The sequence below is a fragment of the Chelonoidis abingdonii genome, chromosome 4 (assembly GCF_003597395.2).
Source record: "Chelonoidis abingdonii isolate Lonesome George chromosome 4, CheloAbing_2.0, whole genome shotgun sequence".
NCBI classification, from domain to species: Eukaryota; Metazoa; Chordata; order Testudines; family Testudinidae; genus Chelonoidis; species Chelonoidis abingdonii.
The window spans coordinates 35,783,966-35,804,695 of record NC_133772.1 but is presented as its reverse complement, the minus strand read 5'-3'; the positions used below and the strand labels follow the sequence as shown (position 1 = coordinate 35,804,695).

Below are 20,730 nucleotides of genomic sequence, written 5' to 3'. Positions count from 1 at the left end.
CACTCGAAGAAGAACTTTGTGTTCTCAGTGGTTGTTCAGCAGAAAATGGGAATGTCATAATGAACACAAATACCACAAGTAAGAGGTGAAGTAAGCCCCAATCCACCAGATTTCATGGTATAGTTATGTCTGCCTAGCATACCTGGATTCCTCAGCAAGACTCACCCAATTTACCTAGTCTGAAAGAAAAGAACAAAGCCAAGACAGCAGATTCTCCTGAGCACATACATACAAAAGGAAAACAACACATATGCTTTCAGAATCCCCCAACAAGTCTTCAGTCTTATTACGGAGATGAAACTTTCAAGTTAGGAGCATACAAACTAAGCCCGTTTAAGTAGTATGCATTATAAAACATGTTTTAAAAAACCCCAAACTTACAGGTCCAAAGCCTCCGCCACTGGATACAAACTCAGGGTTCTTCTCCAGGTCAATGTGCTGCTGTGGTGTCTGACTTGTTGACAACCTCCAAGGCTCTGACAAAACCTTTAGAGCATATGAAGTCCAGAGTAATGTGCATATGGGCAGCTTGTGTGTTGCAATTAAGTAGTTGTGATCAAGCTAAGCTACAAGACTTTGCTTAATAAAGCACTACTACTAAATATGAACTCTAAAACAGTCCAAATGGAATCAGTAGGTTAAAATGAATGATCTATATTTCAGGACAGGCTACGTCCAAAAATAAAATAAAATAAAATAAAATAAAATAGAGAGCAGCACACAAGGTTTTGACGTTGATCCCATACAGAAAACAGATAAGTTCCTGTTAGTAGCATATTTGGAAAAGGCTTGCTGAAATAAGAAGAGTGATCACTAGGGATCTGATCCAAAGCCCACTAAAGTCAGTGAAAAGATTCCTACAGACTTCAATGTGGTTTTGGTCAGGACCTTGATTTGCAACAGTAAAGTATTAAGAAACTATAATCCTTACAAAAAAGTAAGAGTTTTGTGTAATCAATTTCAAGACAGGACTAAGGAAAACTGCAAAAAGTTGTTTTCCTCAGCCTTATCATTACATTAATTAATCTCTGTGGCCCAGACAATGATCACACACGTGATTAATCTTTTATGGAATGAAGCAGCAAAGAATTTGTCATCTATGAGAAAGCAAATGCAATACAGCACCATTTTTGCATGTCTAGAACTTACAAACCCAAACTATATAATAAGGTTCTTTAATGTCATTAAAGAAGATCAGTGGTTCTCAACCTAAATGTGTTACATGAGCTGCAGGTTGAGAACCACTGCACCCACCCCTCTAACCCCCCCACAGACCTCTATGCCCAGTGCCCCCTGCCCAGAGACTCCTCCACAGAGTGGGGCCAAGAGTGCCATGTGCGGGGTGGGGCAGCTGGAGCTGGGACCTGGATCCTGCCACGCATGGGGTCAGGCAGCTGTGGCTGGGTTTTTTTAAGCACACAGCTGGGCTGCAGCTGTGTGCTAGCTGGGCTGTGGGTTGAGAATCACTGATTAAGATAATACTCTCTTCTGTTAGTGTGATAATCCATAACATTTACATATCTCCACACACACATTGTTTCCTAAGCAAACATTAACTTCAAAGGCTGATATTTTACAGTGACTTCACCTTACAAGTACTGTGATCTAAAGAAAAATTAAAAGCCTAACTCCACTGCCTTTATCACTATCAATCATTCCTTTTTTGCAATACCTGTCACGTTTCTTTGAACCACTGTTGACAGTTACTACTCTACAAAAATAGTTTTCTGCAAGTTGTGTTTTTGTAGTTTACGTAGTCTCCTATAAAGCTGAATACTAAGGGAAGATCTACACTACAAATTTGCAGCTGTGCCACTGTAGTGCTTCTGGTGAAGACTTAACACTTAACTCCACCTCTGCAAGAAGCAGTAGCTGTATCGGCAGGAGAAGCTCTTCCGCCAGTACTTAGATCAGTATAACTGTATCACTCGGGGGTATAGATTATTCATACCCCTGAGCAACAGTTACACAGCAGTAATTTTGTTGTGTGGACTAGGGCTAAATTAGCATTCATTAATATATTTCAAAATGCCAGTGTAACCAACTCACTCTTACGTTTTCCTTAGAACTACACATTTTAACATAAAATTATAGTAAACTCATATCAGAAAAAGCTAATTATTGATAAATAATCTTTTGTTTACTTGATGAAGCTGCATTACTGGATAGCAATGAAGAAAGGTTACTTACTTCCTTAAGGAAAGGAGACTCAACACCAAGGTATTTGGACACCACATAAAGGCAGAACAGATGGCGGTCAATGCCTGCACCAGTCATGGCAAGGCGATACAAGTGCTGGTGTTTATCAGCAGCAATCCTGAGTAGTTTACACCTCTTTTCATTCTAAAGAATAATAAAGAAAACACCAAGGAAAAAAAAAAAGACAGAAGGTATTTAAATTGGGAAATCAAAATTACAGTGACTGGTCTCAACCTGCAGTACTAAAAGCCAAGTACAAGACAAAGTATGCATCAAAAATCAGCTATGAAGAACTACCACCACCATCAGGAAAGAAACTTTGAAGTGATGTGGGATTGATTTTTTTTTAATCCAACTTTTCTAGTTTTAACATATTTCAATTTCTGGAGTCAGCATATGTGTCAATAGTTTATGGTAGAAAACTGATATAACTCACTGAATCAGGTACAGCATGAGATATAATTACAATATTAGCCCTATGAAGTTTGCCTCTTCATTGTGCATCTAATCAAATCAAGCTTCCTGGGAGATTATAGATCAAAAAAATCTAATTTTACTCTGTTCTTGTATTACTCTCCTTAGGCAGCTATAAAAAGCAGGTCTGACAGAACTGATGAAAGAACTGGGAGCTTAACAGCTATTTTAAGAGGCTGATAGATAGTGCAGTTAATGGCAATAGAAGATTTTAGTTACTAAATAAAACAAATATTTTCTAGATAGTCAAGCACATTCTGTCAGATTATTCCATACATCCAGCGTGCTCTCTCAGTATGATAATTTGTCTCTTCTTCCCTAGCCCTCTCCCATCATAGCATGGTGTACTATCCACATAGGGTATTAGACAGCCTACTTGGCTTGGCATAAGAAGCTGGTAATACTTCTCCTGTTAGTTATTTGAGATAATGATAGCATTCAACAGAAAAGGGGAAGACTGGCAAAGAGAGGGATAGAGGAACAAGGGTGGCTGGACAGGTGCATGGGGATGCAAGAAGAAAAACAGAAAGAAAAGGAGAAGTAGTAGAGATCAAGAAAAACGGGGAGGGAAAAAAAAATCAAACAGAGAAATAAAGAAAGGAATAAAGTATTCTAGTAGAAACAGCATCCTGCCAGAGGCTGAAGTACTGCCTCCAGAAAAGCCCATTCACGACTTGGAGAAGTCATAAGTGAGTGAGATGGTTGAATCATCTGACCTACTGTAAAAAAAAAACAAACCTTGGCGATAACCTTGACGTTTAAAATGTTTGGCCAAATAACAGGACATTGTCACAGAACTTTCTGAAATGAGCCCTGGCCCAGACTTTCAAATCTAGGTACCTAAAGAAAGATCTTCATAGATGCTGCGCATCCACGGTTTCCAGTAACTTCCTGGCATGGCATTCAGTAAGTTCACAGGGTGAAAAGCACTTTTCATACTGCATAAATAAAAACAATTCTAAAAATTAAGTTTGAATTCTAGGCCTGATTTTCAGTATTGCCAGCACTCCAACTGAAGTCCATGGGAGCTGTGAGTGCTCAGCACATCTGAAAATCAGGTAAGTAATTTCCAAGCTCATGGAAAGCACCAGTTATCTTGTGAAATGTGACATATTGTAGTACTTTACACTGTCAGTCTGACAGCACCAAGTAAAAGATCATAGGGTAAAGTAACCATTTCAACTGTGAATTTTTGTTTAAAACTACATAATATGAGGAAGTTGCAAAGATGGTATTTAACATGATGTTAACTGGACTCACTCAATGGTGGTGTCACAAAAGTGTCTTCAGCAATATGACTACTTGTAGTTGTAAACTCAAAAGTGACAATTTCAACTGACGTCATTCAGCCTGTACATGTGTCCTCACTTCGACCTTTCACACCGTTGGACTGAGCAGTATGTGGGCAATTCTTGCATAAAATGAACACGTTTTCTGTTATCTTAATAGAGTATGTTCACAAGACTTTGACCTGCACTGGTGTAAAACAGGACTTTATCCTACCAACTATGCAGTAGCAGAACTATCTGCTTCACTTAAAGAGATATTCACTGTCAAGAAAACTTTTACTTACACTGTACTCCATTTACCTTTTAACTGTTTAGGTTTTCCCATGACATTTACTTATTAAACATCTATGTAAAAAAGCCACACAACCTTCCCCCCCACAACCTTTTACCCATAACAAGGCCCAGAGTTCTCTTGCTCAGTCTCACAGTGAGGTCGTAATGTTATATTTGTGACTTTCCAATTATTTGCAACAGACTAGCAAAAATACTGAGTGGTAAGGAAGGAATCTTTTAGACCTAATAGTTTACACTTCTACAGCATCTTGAACACTCTGGGCTCTTGATGGCTTTATTTTCCTGCTCTGTGCTCCTTTAAAAATAGTGAGTAATAACTATATGACAAGCTACGTTCAAGTAAAAAGGATTAATGTTGCTTCTGATTCTAATCAAGAAATTCTGGGTAAATAAGGACCAGCACAAAACTGAGCCATAAAATGTTAACACGTTCAAACATTTAAAGAAAAGAAAGTTCTGCAAGCTTTTTTTAATATACAATCAGAGTGAAGATGAACAGCAGCTGCATAATTCATGATAAAAACCGGGAGAAGAGCCACACTACAGTTCAGTATTTTCTTCTATGTCTATGTTAGCTAGAGAGTTTTATTGGTATTATCAGAGGATGTCATCCAGAAATGTTTGTGTTCCCTCGTCAGCATTCACACTATTGCAACCACTACCAAATATTTATTCCTTAAAGTAAAACACAAAACATAGCTAGCACAGTACTTTGCGTAACAGAAAATTACCTTGCAATAGCATTAATTTGCTCAGTTTCTTCTGAGAACACACTTTTGCTTAAAAATGATAATTGATTTATATTTGTGAAAATCTTGAGTTGCAAAGAAAAGGGTCACTTTTTGTTTTTTAGTTACTGCAATTCTCTTTTTATATAACAATTCAGAAATCCTGCTGCAATGATAGAGAAGTACAGATCATCGCTAGTCTGCATTTAAGCCTTGTCTATACTACAAATGCTTTGCTGGTGTAGCTATGCAGGCAGAGTCCCCTATTGTATATGCAGTACATGCCAACACAAGGAGTTTTAATGTTGGCATGACACCACATCCCCAAACGGTAGCTATGCTGACAAAAGTACTCTTTCAGCATAGCTGTGTCTACACTGGGGGTTTTACTGGCATAGCTATGTCAGATAGAGGGTATTGTTTTTTCAACCCCCTGACCAACATAGCTATGCATACAAAACTTTGCAGTGTAGACACAAACTTAGATATTTATTCTTCATTAGGGAAAGAAAGATATAGTAGTTTCTAAGCATTTAAAACTTATTATCAGGGATTTGGAGCAATCAAATTTTTGAATAGCTCTGCTCCAGCTCCAGGCAAAAACCTACTGGTCCATGCTCCAGCTCTGGGCTCTGCTCCAAAGCCATGCCTATTATGGAGTTTATTTGCATAGTTAATGTTATTTCCAGGTTGGTAGACAATGTAGTAAAGCAATCTAGTGTATTGTCACAGGAAGTCTGTGTTTTATTACCAGATACCTATATATGTACAAAACTGATGAGAATTTATTATGAATTGCTGCAATGAACTTACATTTTGGGTTGAATCTTCCATGGCTCGAACATAATTGCACGATTCGGTAGTACATGAGCGCACTGTTTCTGTCCTGCCTTCTCTGAAGAGGCGGGTCATAGAGGCTTCATATGTTAAACAAAATTTTCCCATGTCCTTGGAGACAAAAACAAAGATTGAAAAATCTACTCAGACTAAACCTGGTGTTATAAATGCTTGCCTTGATCCGCTGCTTAAGAAACTAATTAAAAAAACACACCATAAATTAAACAGACCAAAGTATTTATCCATTCATCCTAAAACTTGAAATACAGTCTGTACCTAAAGCCTATGAAAACAAAATTGGCTCAACAACTACTTCCCAAAATTTCCGATAAAAGCAACCAAAAGCCTAACAAAAACTATCCCACATATTTTTTTCCTTCACAATCCTCTATAGCTTGACAGGGCCTGATCCAAAGCCCATTTGAACAGTCAGTGGAAAGGTTCCTACATATTACTGTACTTGGGCACATTACAGCCCGTGCACTGATTTTAAAATTTACCAAGGAAGTTACACAATTAATATGTATCAGCAACTTTCTGGTTAAAATACAAATCAGGACAGGTGTGCAACCCAGTTATTCCTTCTAATGAAGGCTGCAAGTAATAATGACATGAACTATTGCTCAGGGCGGATGCCTGACAAGGGGCATTCATGGATACTTTCAGAATTCAGGATGAGAAAATTGGCTGCAGTAGTGAGAAAAACCTAAATTTTTATGATCATGTTAAAAAGAGATTCCTTCTACAACAGCATGAGAAAAATGGAGTGCAAATACCTTAAACTGCGAAAAGCTACCAAGCAAAGTCAACAACAGGAATGGGGAATCTTTCTGACACAGAAATGCATACTACAGACAGAGGATTAACCAAAATCCAAATATCTATGAACACTACTGGAGTAACCAAACATTATTGATTAAATAACGTTTAAGTACATTTGTATGGTTTAAGATAACAGATGTTACATATGAAAAAATACCTACTAGATGATCAAATCCATTTCCTTTAACTACAGGACTTCTGTAAATAGATCACTAACCAAGCAAACAATTTGTGTGTGTGTGTGTGTCATAGAAATGACCTTCGGAATATCATGAATTTCCAGCTAGCAGACCATTTAGAGCCTGATCTAACTCCCACTGAAGTCGAAGAGAATGTCTCCACTGACTTTAGTAGATGTTGGATTGAAGCCTAAGCATCTTAGATGTCTGTATATTTTTAGCCATGGTGTGGCTTAATTATATTCATTTTTATGACATTCTGTAAGTAACCAGATGCTGTTGGTTCTTACCCGATAGTGAGCAAGCTGAAGGGAAAGTTGCACAAAGGCATCAGGGCTTATTTTGGCTTTCTTGATTAACCCTTTTCCAAAAGCATCAAAGGGAAAAGAATAAAAGTCCACATCATCTGCTAGAGATTTCGCAGTGCACAGGGACCTCTCAATCACTTCTTGGCACTAAGAACAGCAAAACATTTTTTTAAATACATACATAATACAAAATGGCAGTGTTTCTTTAAGAAAAATGATAAAAAGCTCATTTATATATTTTATTTATAGCTAAATAATATATTCTGCTCCCCGCCTTAAATAAACAGCTAAAAAAAATCTGACCAGAAAGATATTTAAACTCCCATAAGCTAAAACTATGCTTCCAGGAATCCAGAAAAATTGTTCTGATTTTCATATTCTGAGATGTTTTCTAAGTCACTAGAGCTTAAATAGTATTATATGATTACATTTATAAAGGCTTCTGGTTCCTCAGGCCCCACATAAAATACACGAAAGGAAAGAAGGGAAAATGCTCCATTGTCTGCAGACACTCCTATTCAACTGACTTACATTCACAGTTTTATGTATTAGTGAGTAATTAAAAATACAAGGTTACTGTGTAACAACATGTATTTTAGGTAAGCTATAAATGGACAATTGCTTATATTACATAGCAAACAAGTGCTCTGGAGCATAAGTTGAATGAAATAATGAACTCTTAGTGACACTAGAGTGCTGCTATTAAATCTTTGAAAAATTATGGATGGCCATTTTTCAATGCTGATATACACAAATTAGCTAGTGCAACCTAGTTAAGGTCCTACTAGTAAACTAGGCAAAAAATTGAACAGTTTTGAAGGAAAGCCTCTATTAAAAATCCTCTCAGTTTAAGAAACCCAGATGTTGTGGTTGTCTCTTATTCCAAGGCTCCTCATGTGAAACACATATAGTTGAACCTCTGAAAAGGCTCAAATGAACTGAAGCATAGCGGGGTAAGTTATCTTCTCTGTAAGGTAACTACTGACTAACAGAGAAGTAAAAAGAACTCAAGAAGTTAGCTGTGGTTTTGCACTCACTTCTTCTGGGATTTCCCACTGTAGTCTGGTGGGGAAAGGAATATTTTGATTGATGTCTCCTTTGCAATGACCATCCTCTGTATAGCCCAGTTGAAGGCAATCAGAAGACATAACATTCTGTAAAGAACAAGACATATGTAACTATATGTATTATACAATAAAGAATTGCATGTTATAGAGTTCAAATACATTTCTTTTTGGAGTTAGGCTATCTCAATTCCATTTTCAACCTACAGAAATATTAATTACTAGATTCAGAATGCAAAAAACAGTATCTGCAGACATATGTTCATGAATGCACTGAACATTCAATTTCTCTCTCTAGTATTTAGACCAGGCGTGCAGCTCTGGTGCAGGGGTTCTCTTAAAGTGCCACCACAATGGATTTGTTTATTTTAAACCAGAACCTTGCATTAACAAAAGCAGAGACTGAGCTATTTGGATATTAGCCTGATCCTAGATAAAAGGTGCCTCTTGGTTTATAAAATAAAGGCTTGTAAAAATACTTAGATAATAAATACATGAATGCTGCCTCTTGCTTTTTTATGTTTATTGTAAGCACTTTTTATAGACTGCTAGTATTCATGGTAGAAATATTTGATTTCTTAATTGAACAGAAACAGTTTTACCGTAAAAATGGGAGTTCCACAGTATGTCTTATCACAAATACAACAAATTTTCCATAAATTTGTGTAGGTCTCAGCAGCAGCTGTACAGTAAACTAGACTACAGAAGAAAGTGACTATCCCACTGATGTCTACATACTCCTTCTCAACGGAGTCCAAGTTGATATTTGAATCTGCTCAACACAGTGGTAGCACACCGAGTACAGAACAGGGCATCTTTGTATCAAACCTGTTATTCCATGCATACTTTCAATCTTTTGCTTCTTATTGAATTTCTCCACTGGACAGACAGAACATGCCAACTACTTGGTACACAACTGGTACTTAGAATCTAACCATTAATTTACTATATCTTTAGGTATAATCAGCTAACAGTAGTTAATCCTTTAGAAAATTAAACCAAATTCAATTTATTCTTAGGCTTCTAAGATACTAGCAAGAAGTTGTTTCCCCACCCTAAAAGTGCCTATATTAAGGAAAGGAGATAAATAATAGTCAGTGCTTCCCTAAAACAAGAATTAGAAGAATTTTTCCTCTCTAGTGATTGAATAGAAAAGCTAATCAAAATTAGACTCTTGGGGGCAATCTCAGTCCCAGAATCCCTTTGCAATTTCTAATTAGAGACAACAGAAAAACTACTAGGCTTTTAGATGAGGATATTCCCTGCTGAAATATTAAAAACTACTAGCTAATACCAAAAATGTATGAAAAAGACAAAATCACTTTGGACAAAGGTATAACAGACAAATGTAAAATAAAGTCGAAATGGTCTCCAGAGCAACCAATTTACCCTTTTTGTACTGGTTTTGAGAGCTGTTAGAGTGAATAAGGGTGGATATATGCTTAAACTCTAAAAGGTGAAAAGATCAAACAATGTTTTGAGGCAATGAACGGTGTTGACAATGAAATAAAATAGATAGGGTCAGGAGACAGAGAAACAGATGGGCATTTAAAAAAGCGGGGGGGAGGGGGGGGCGGGCACTCTCCACTCACTGAAAGTATACACAACAATGAACAACCTGAACATGTCAATTTGCAGCCCTGTCAATGAATGGTTTAGAAGAGTGTTCAGCCTTGATACTATGTTTCCTCAAATTCTTCACAATCACAATTTCATAAAAAGCACAAAAAGTCAGAACTTCAGAAATATGCACACAGGTTAAGTGAAATGCATGTCACAGACAGATTATAAACCAAATAAACCTTTGTGCACAACTTCATGTGCAAATAAAGATAACTTCCTGTTATCTACCTTTGCAACTTGAGTTCTTCGAGGTGTGTGGTCCCCTATCTGTAGTCCACTGTAGGGAAGCACATTGAGACCTGAAAATTCTTGCAAGCAGTGTCTGCTGGTCCACGCCAGTGCCCTGATCGCCTCTTACTCTGCACAGAGGGTATGTTCTAGGTTTGATGTCATCCACATACCAAGCTGTGAGATGAAGCGCATCCAGGTTTGGATATTTGACTGCCGTTCTCCTGAGTCAAGAGATCTGAGAGGACCAAATGCTGACAGGTGGATGGGACAACTTTTGCAATAGACTTGGAAACCAGAATTTCCAGGCCACTCAGAGGTGTTGAGGATGACTTATGCCCTGTCCAGTTGCCTGTAGAACCTGAGTTAGTAGCGGAATGGGAGGGAAGAGCATAGCTGAAGTGATCTGTCCAAAGCAGTAGGAGAACATTGCCTCTGGAGTGCTTTCCCTGAGCTCTCCTGGAGTAATGTATTGCATTTCCTATTTGCCTTAGAAGCAAACAGGTCCCAAGTGGGGTTTCCCCTCGAGCGAAGATGCTGTTCACTAGTGAATTGTGTAGTTCTCACTTGCAATTGATGGTGAAATACCTGCTGAGGCTGCCTACCAGTGAGTTCTGGATTCCTGGACAGTACACTGCTGATAGCATGATATGGTTTTTGATAAAATTAGTTTTGTAAGGTGACTGCTTCTGTACCCAGTGAATGGATCTCACTCCTCCCTGGTTGTTTATGTAGAATATGATTGTTATATTTTCTGACACTATGAATAAATGGTGAGACTGGATGAATGGTAGAAATGCTCTGCAAGCCTCTCAGACTGCCTGGAGTTCTGGAAGATTTATATGCATTCTGATTTCTTGGGGCATCCAAGTGTCCAGCACCACGTTACTGTCCACATATGCTCCCCAGCCTAGCAGAGAGGCATCCAGAATTATCATCTTGTTGGGTATAAGGGATAGGAAAAGAACCCACACAGACTTGTCCAGGGTTTTTCTATCAAGTTAGTGAGGCCATCACTCTGATGTTCACATTATGCTTGCTTGGTATATATACACTATTTGGAGCCAAGACCACAGGCAATGTAGGTGGAGTCTGACAAAAGAACATGATGCTATACACCCCAAGAGAAAAAGGGAAATCTGAACCAATGTTCAAGGGTTGTGCATGATCTGATCTATCAAGTTGTTCATCTTGCCCGGATTTAGTCTAGACTTGTTCCTATAAATTCTATAATCTGCTTTTGTATCAGGATAGACTTTTTCATGTTTACATAGACTCCTAGGGATAATAGATGAAGCAGTGATGAGGCTGATGCATGCCCTTCCCACAAAAAGTCAGTCATCTAAATATGGGACAATGGCAAAGCCAGTATGTCTGATCTGTGCTACTACTACTAGAAATAGAAACCCTTTCCTTGATGTTGAAGAGGCACCTAATCTATCACTCTCCATTGGAGGAGGGATTCTACACCCTGGAGGAGGATCTCCTCATGAGAATGGTCCCTGAAGAGGTATAGGGAAGGAGATTTTGGAGAGGGCATGGAGAGAAATGTGATGATATAGCTGGAATGGATGACATTCATCACCCTCGTCTGTTATTACACTCCAGCTGTGGGAAGAGAGTGCTGGATGACCAAGTATATGCAAAGATTGGACAAAAATGGCATCAATAGTGGTTCACAACTCCCAGTCATCCCATCAAAAATATCTATTGGCAGGGGGAGAAGGGGGAAGTTTGGGTCAATGTGGAAGGTCCAGGGTACTGTGACTTTTGCACCCTCTGTCATGCTCCTTGCTGACTCTGGATGATGGTACAGGAGAAAGAGAAGGTGTCTCTCTCAGCCCAAATCTGATTAGGTCCAAATAACCTTTTCCATGAACTGCCTTTTAAGGTGGAATTGCAACACCTGTCAGGTTCTGCTAGGGATGGAGCAACAGATATTGCACCTCGTGGAGATATGTGCTTCTCTAAGGCAGCGCTGATGGTCATTTCTGACCAAGAAAGAGTGAGGGCAAGAGACACATTTTTGAAACCTCGTGCTCTGGGCATAATCTAATTTCTGTACCAAGAGGCAGATGGGTTCCCAGGGAGGAGAGGGGAGAATCTAATTAAATTAATAAAAACTAAACACTACCACTAAAGATAAAACTTTGAAATAGTTTAGGATTGAAGTCTGGAAAAAAGGAGACACTCCAGACCCTAGGAGGTTCTGACACAGACCATATGGCAGTAAGAAGGAAGTGGCGAGGCAGTAGGTCCATCCTACCCCTTATACTCTTGGTGTAAAGCATGAGGAGAGCAGAGGTGCAGGTGCAAATCAACGGACACTGGTTGGAAAAATTTTCTGGTTTCAGGCATATGGAGCACATGCGTACCCACATGAAATACTATGAACTCACAATATCAAACATACAACTTTCTTAGTAGGCGTAGCTTTAAACAAACTTTAGCCTCAGGATTCACAAAACAGAACCAACCAAGATAAGAGAATCCTTTCCATTACCTTACTTTGTCAGCTATAGAAACACTCACCTCCCAAAGGTGTCCAACAATAGGAGCATCTGCCCAAGAATGCTCTGTGTTCAGGCCCATTTTGCCATTCTTGAACACTACAAGAGTGAATGTTTTGTCAAACCATCTAAAATACAAAAAAAATTTTTTTTTATGTTTAAAAGTTTTCATTCAAGGTGACACATAGTTGAATCTCTCTCATTCAGTTAGATACACCAGCACACAATTCCAGGTGACGAATAGCTGAGAAAAGATTTAAAAACATGCTACAGAAATAACCAGCCTATAAATTCACTGGACCAAATGCCCTAAAAGCAAAAACAGGTGCAACTCTACCCAAGCTAACAGAGTTAAACAAGTTGATGTCTTCTGTGAATTTTGCCTATCAAGTGAATTTGGTAATGCTAGATTATAGTTTACAACTGTGTATTAGGATTTGTATTTAAAAACTATAATAATAAATAAAGGCACTTAACCATTTTACGTCTGTTTGATATTCCAGATATTGAAAATTTTTAAGTTTTCAAACAGACAAGTGCATTTATTTTTAACTAAAAGAAAATCTGGAATTTTAAAGTTTTCTTTGGGGCCAAACATCACCACAAACTTAAATGTTGCTTATTATGGTTATTCGCGAACTTCAGTGTGACTATGACACTATAACTGACTGTGAATTATGAAATGTAAGACACAGGTACATATGATGCTTAAGAAACATGGGGAAAAAGTGACTGATTTAAGTAGCAGATTGAACAAAACCACCACTATGGTAAAATAATAAATAATGAGTTGATTACCAGATGACCAAAACCCACAAGAGTATGCAGTGCAATTTAAAGGATACACACAAAAGGTAAACACCACACTACGTTACACATGAACCAGAATCCTCTTCAGTAAAGTAACGTGAGTAAGTGGCACTGTTCCCACCTAAGAACATAAAAACGGCCATACTGGGTCAAAACAAAGGTCCATCTAGCCCAGTATCCTGTCTTCCAACAGTGGCCAATGTCAGGTACCCCTGATGGAATGAACAGAACAGGTAATCATCAAGTGATCCATCCTGTCACCCATTACCAGTTTCTGGAAAACAAAGAATAGGGACATCATCCTTGCCCATCCTGGCTAATAGCCACCTGCTCATTGTGACTAACCTGCTCATTGCTATACCTGTCATAACAACTGCCATGCAGCAGAGACTTTGCATATGTATCCATTGAAGTCACTGGATCCTCTTTCCTGTAGCCCTGCTCAGTTTCATCCAAAGTCACAAAGAAAGCTGCTTTTTCCACAGCATCCAAGGACTGCTTGTTCTTCCCGCGTACAAAATAGGCCTGACGAGCCTTAGCCCAGGGTACTCTGCAGCAAGAATTTCAATTTATGGTCATATTATGTAAATTGGTCAGTGTTTTACTACCTTTAAGAGCACAGTATGATTCTATAGGGCAATCTTACTTTTTAACAGATTTAAATGTCCTTTGGCTTTCACCCTGTGCCTAATGAATTTATACTAGCAGTAACAGGTGAGGATATTGCTACAGATATTCTTGAATCAGAGTCCTGGGATGAAAAAGGAATTACTACAGTACCATCAGAGGCCAACTCAAGTAGTAGAACACAGGCAGGAAATTTGGTTTTCAGGAATTAAACATGTGTCTGGTACACAAAATGCATACTACAAATTTTGCAAATTTACAGCCTAACAAAGCACAACTTTTTGATGTACCTCTGTGGAAAGTCACAAACACACTAGAAATTAGATATAAAAGGTCACAAAACAAATCTACAGGTGCTCAAATACTATGACAAAGGAGACCAATGTAAGAACCTGGATAGATCCACACATTCAGCCTAAAACTATGCTAATGAAATGGTTATGTCTGAGATTTTAACTTATAAAGGTCTGAATATCTGAAATCCGAGTCCAAGAACTGAAACCCAATTCTCTTGTATGCAGATGGCTAGATTTTTGGAGTCAAACATGTACAATTGCGTGCATGTGTGATTTATATACTATAGATACCCAAAATGTGTGTTATAATATAAATAAGACTGTACTCTCCAAAAGAAAGGTTTTCATATACTATGCTACTGAACTGTACATTTAACATACAGTACATTTTTCCATTAAGATGTGCATTTGAAACCAAAAACCTGAAAAAAGAAGTGAACAGTGTAAAAATAAGGAACCATTAAGCTTTCATGTGTTTGTTTTCCAAATCTTCCAGAAACAAGGGGACAAACTGATTTCTGATGTAAGGCTACTGAATTCAGTGAAATTGTAACAGGGATAAATTCAGTCAAGACAATCAGAGTCTACTTTTTCAATTAGATATGCATAAATTAGGTTGGAGTAACACCGCTAAAGTTGAGAGAGATATTCTGGATTTATACCAGCGTAACAGCAGAATCTGACAAAGTGTCTTGATTTTAAAATTTGATAATTTTAGTAGGTACAATAATACCCAGAAAACAGATTTATACAAATGTTCATTAGCCATCAAATATTGTTCAACTAAACACTCATTGATTCACTTTTGTTTCATAATTAAAGCAAGCTTCTCAAACTCCAAATAGGCAGAAAGTGTGCATGAAGGTGACAGGTCACTGCCAAGTTACTTCTAACCCAAACCAGAAAGCGTTCAACGGTTGTTTCACATTACAGTGATATGCAACAGCACAGATTATGGAATAATCAACTAACCGCAGACAGTAAGGTTCAGAAGTTGGCACCGAGCCTGGCATCTTTAAACAACTGTCTTCAAATATCAGAAAAGATTGTTTGAAAAAATTCATACCTATCTCCTGCAGTAAGAGCTGCTAACTTCTCTTCTCCAGCCTGAGGTACTGAACTGTCATCTAGAATTCTTTGCATCTGCTGTTCAATTTCTCGAGGCTTCAACAGTCTACCATCATGATATAGCCAGACTTTGAAATAACGGCCCTTATGATACACGACAATGTGTCTGCTGTCCTTCATGTGCTGGATAGTGTCTAAAATCAGAATCAAAGGTTTGAAAGCAACCTTAGGTCATGTGATGTCAGGATACAAACAAGCAGATACCGAATGTTTAACTCTAAAGGGCATATGCTTACCATAAAAATACCATTGTGTCTAAGCATACTTGTTTACAAAATATTAAATCCCACATTTTCTTTTGATTTATAACATTGGCGACCCATTATATTATCTGAAATTTAGCAAGAACATACTGCTATACAAAATAGCCAAACAAAACCCTAAATTTTATAATAATTTCATATATACATAATGCAAACACATTCTAACTTGGGTGCCAATGTTAAGCAACTAAGAAAGTGACCTGAGTTCCAGTTCTGTGATATACCCAGGAAGTCAGTGAAGGATCGGCGGGTGTAAAAGTGGCTTTACGTCACCCAAGCTCTTCAGAACTGCCCTAACTTATGCCTGTGGCCCACAATCACATCTGTTCTGGAAGCTGGGAACAGGTGGAGTCAACAATGCTACCGCCACATCCCTCAGATGGGGGCTATGAAAAGGGTAGTAATGTAAGGAACATACTGACACTCAGGGATTCAACTCTATATTTGGGGATTCTTATCTGGCCACAGTACACTAGTTTATGGCTCCTTTGTGCTTTTACAAAGGGACCACACCTCTTGACTGAGGATCAGGACCCTGCTTTTCCAGTCGTTCCAATTGCCCTCAACTTCCACTATTTCAATAAGAATTTCAGGTGCTCCACACCTCTCATGTTGAGACCACTTATTTAGGTGCCTAAATATAGATTTAGGTGCCTAAAGTATGAAAAGATTAGCATATTACATAAATAACTTTCCATAAACATTTGTTCTATTACTAGAAAAATAATGTTATTTCTGTACATCTGTAATGTTTGAAGAAAATTGCAGGGGTTTCCTACGGTGGTGGGGGTGGACTGACCAGATGATCTCACTGGTCTTTTCTATCTCTGAGGTCTCATATAAACAGTTCACTGTTGTCATAAGATTTTAATTTTTTTCTCTTACAACTAAACATAATGTAACTGTTTAATGGATACTGTACTAAGATAATTAAGGTTTCATCACTGGCAATGTGGAAGTGAAATACGTATTTTTAAAACATAAAATTCCTATATTTTAAGGCTGTTATATAAATAATTTAAGATACCATTCCAGTCATTATTGAAAATAGAAATTAATCCCTTCAAGATGCAGAAACACTGATTTCAGTAAACATTGTGCAAAATAAGAACAAAGCCAACACATTATATGCATTATTCACAGAAAACTGAAATTTATTTTTAATAGAAAAATGAAAAACATGCTGAAACTGAAAACAGCAAACAGGACATGAAACAATGATTAAAGGAAAGTGATTATTTTATGAAGATGGCAGAAGATTTTCATATAAAATACTTTAAGTTTGCTGCCTGGAGCAGCAGAAAAATTAGGGTGCAACTGTAGTGGTTTTCAAATGTACAGAATTTACTTTAACTGTAATTTGTTACAATAACAGTATGTCAATTTTATATCATATTTCTGCAAAGCTCAATGCACAGAAAGTATTTGAACCACCTACACATAGCGTTCTTACACTTTCAGAATCAAGGCTTGTTTCTTATCAGAGCATTCCAAGTAATTATAGTACAAACCCTGAACTTGCCTACAGGTCAGAGCCTATTCCTCCAAGCCTCTTTATGCCCAGACCATCTTCAGGCACTGAGAGGGATATAAAGTGGGGGGATCAGTGTCATAGTCTTGCTTTTTTCCTTGCTCATTTTGGGGCAACATGTACCCAAGAAGCAGACAAAAAGAGCAGTCTCTGTGGTCCCTGGACCTTTTGAAGGTCCTTCCCCTTGGAAGACTTCTTTTTCCTTTCCCTCCTTCTATGCCTTAGTCAAGGACATCCTGGCTGCAAGTGAGAACTAACAACAACTACTGATGTGAAATGTATTTCCATTGGTTTTGAGAAGATTCAACCAAGCTCTCATCTGATTCCCATGTATAATAAGATTCTCATCAAAGCATCAGCTGTGATTGTCCAAGGATCTACTTGACATAGGGGAGGGATAGCTCAGTGGTGTGAGCATTGACCTGCTAAACCCAGAGTTGTGAGTTCAATCCTTGAGAGGGCCATTTAGGGAACTGGGGTAAAAATCTGTCTAGGGATTGGTCCTGCTTTGAGCAGGGGGCTGGACTAGATGACCTCCTGAGGTCCCTTCCAACCCTGATAGTCTGATTCTATAAGTCTTCACTGCTCTGACTGAGGATACTTGATGGCTTAAATACTCTTAACAAATCTCTCTACAAAGGAGAATTGGCCTGTTTTTGTTAAGACTTTTGTTTTAAAACAAAAAGCTATCTACTTCTGAATCCATTTTCTTTGTTTTTTTTCCTGAACAGAAGTAATTGTTTTATTCTGCAGTGAATTATTACCTTGTGTTTGTGACACCACAATCCACCATTACAGAAGTTTATATAACACTAAACATTGGGACTTCACTGCAGGATTAAGTAACAGAAGATGGGCTGCAGGATATAATTTTAAGAAATGGCAAGAAACATTTTTAAAAATGCCAAAGTGTGTAAAATGTATGTACTCTTGTATGTTCGTTAGGATGGTCTCTTTTGTAGAAATTTGTAATTGCTGGTGGAAGATGAGATTAATAACCTTAGCAGTTCAACTCTCACCTGAAGACACTTTTGGGGATAAGAACATACCTCTAGTTTCCCAGATTAACAAGGGTACCAACTGCAAGAGTGTTTTTTGTAATATGGTCACATACCATCAACCCATTTCATATAGCCCAGTGATTTGTACTAGTGATGAAAGGTTTCGTATCCCTTTGCTAGTGCCCAGAACTACCAGTATGTATAAATCTCTTATGAATGCAGACCTGGAATACAACATACACAATTTAAATAATAGTGCCTTACTTTCTAGCTACTCCCTTTTCTCTCTTTCTAAAGATTAACTACACCTATTTACTATATGTCCTATTTATATTGCTCCACCATTAGAGTGATGTGTGTTTGAAGAGTGCTCAAACCTTTTACAATTATTTAAAACCTCATGATTTCTGTAAGGTAGGTGAATAATTTTTTTTCCTACAGGTAAACTAAGCACAGGAAAGGGAACTGCCTAGTGTCACACAATAAGTGGCAGACACAGAACAAATTACAGGTGTAGACTCCCCCCTCCATTTTAACCAGTAGACACTTCCTTTATTATATTGACAAGCCTTCACAACGCTGTGGAAGTAGTTCATAACTTTGAAGAATTGAGCTCTTAATTATTATAAAAAGCAATATAATTATCTTACAGCATGTTACGGAGAAATCACAGTTTGGAAACAAAGTGTCATTACTATAGGTGTTTTCAACCGTAACATCTCTTACTATGTACAAAGAAGGTTAAGATGCAAGTAGGGGCTAAAAACACTGACAGGACTAAAACTGTACCTGTCTCTATGCCTGGTATACGACTAGTGTTGAACATACGTTCATACTGAGAAGAGCACATTGGGATGGTATTTTGAATCATAAGCTGAAAGGAAAAAAGGAAAGTCAAAAACAAAATAAAAAGATTTCAAACGATTGTGAGATCTCACAGAGAATGGAACTTTCATGGAGATAAAAATGTAGATAAAAACCAAAAGGACCTTAAGGAACAGAATAGAGGAAAAAGTAAATATGAAACAACAAGGCAGTAAACAGTTTCCTAGGGCCAGCTTCTAAACAAAGGAAAGGAACAGCCAAAAACCATTAATCTGTCAGAATACTACCGTACTAATTGAAGTCAGTCAAAAAGGAGAAATGTCTATGAAACTATTAAGCTAATTTCCTAATCGCTGAGAAACGTTCATGGCACACATTCAGTTTAACATAACAGCATCTTTTACTCCTTTTTCAGGTTTTGCTCTTTGAAAGTACAGGTCTAGCAGCTTATGGATATATTAAGAGGACACCCTTCAGAAATATTCTGCAGACTGTTTGGATTTCCTGACGTTCCTTGTCCTTGGCTGGCCCCGCTTACCTGTTTCCTCTCCTGGGATACGGGAGGTATTAAACATTCGCTCGCACTGAGCTGAGCAGAGTGGAACAGTGGATCCCATCAGAAGAATCTATGCCGCAAATGTACGTTACAATTGCGTTTTTATATATACAATTAGCAAATTGAGAGAAAACACACACATGCTGGTTAGAGAGAGACTGTAGGATAACATGAGGATTCTTAACACATCAAAGACCGTCCCCCCCCCCTCTTTCTTTTCAGTTGTCCTCTGACCTACCCATGTTAGGTTCCATAGTTTTTCCACTAGTCGTATGTATACTGCCCAGCTACTACGAGCTTCCCCTTTAAAAGCAGATGATCAAAGCTGTGGATTTAACAGATTCAAGGTTTTCTCAATACCAATCACTGATGCAGAACTTCATATCATCCATTGGGAGTTGCCTCTTCACAGCCTCTGATGCCTCACAGTTACATGGCATATCAGTGAACATATTTTATATATGTATATATGCAAGAGAACAGATTCTTTTTAGACTGCAGTCTCTTAAAACAGTCATATGATCCTAGGTATCAAGCAGAACTGATTCCCTCCATTAGCAGCATTTATTCATTAAAATTAATGGCCACAAAACTGAGTAGAAATTAACTACAAACTGAAGGCACAGAGGAAAGGGGAAGCCTTTTGTATGAACCAACAGAAAAGCCATTGGCATGCCATTACCTGTACATTACTCCATAAAAAAAAAAAAAAAAAAAAAAAAATCTAATCATCCTCCTGAGACTCATTCGATGACTATTTTTAAAACAAACAGTGATGCCACCAAAATGGAGAGGGGAGATATTCATATTTAGAAATGTTTTCTTCTAATGTTTTCAAACACCATTTAAATAGAGGTTAAGAATTTTCTAGACTTATTTTTAAATTTTTATAGGACACAGCGAAATGTACTATAGTCATAAGGCCCATATCAGGATCTGAATTTCCCCAAAGTCTGGAACTATTCAGATGCTGGATTTTGGTTTGCATCTGTCTCTAGTATGATTTTCTGGACACATCCTTCAACTGCTTCAGTTGCAACATAATAGCAGAAGTCACTTCCCTGAGATGCCTGCTTTAAGAAAGAAGATTGTCTAGGAATAAATTTTGTCCAGCAGGTTCCAACAGCCCTATGTGATG

The 20,730-nt window shown here is 37.9% G+C and overlaps 1 protein-coding gene across 5 annotated transcripts in view; it reads right to left on the bottom strand.

The window, feature by feature from the left end:
• CPT1A (carnitine palmitoyltransferase 1A) overlaps positions 1-20,730 on the bottom strand; it is a 67,797-nt gene that overhangs the window by 8,815 nt on the left and 38,252 nt on the right. For 2 of the 5 annotated variants that reach the window (XM_075065049.1, XM_075065050.1), the window contains 9 exons: positions 19,001-19,085; positions 15,355-15,550; positions 13,727-13,915; positions 12,578-12,683; positions 8,168-8,284; positions 7,113-7,277; positions 5,798-5,932; positions 2,191-2,343; positions 382-486 (listed from right to left, as the gene is read on the bottom strand). In XM_075065049.1, coding sequence (XP_074921150.1) covers positions 382-486; positions 2,191-2,343; positions 5,798-5,932; positions 7,113-7,277; positions 8,168-8,284; positions 12,578-12,683; positions 13,727-13,915; positions 15,355-15,550; positions 19,001-19,085 — 1,251 coding nt within the window. The other 3 variants (XM_075065047.1, XM_075065048.1, XM_075065051.1) reach the window with 2 other exon arrangements.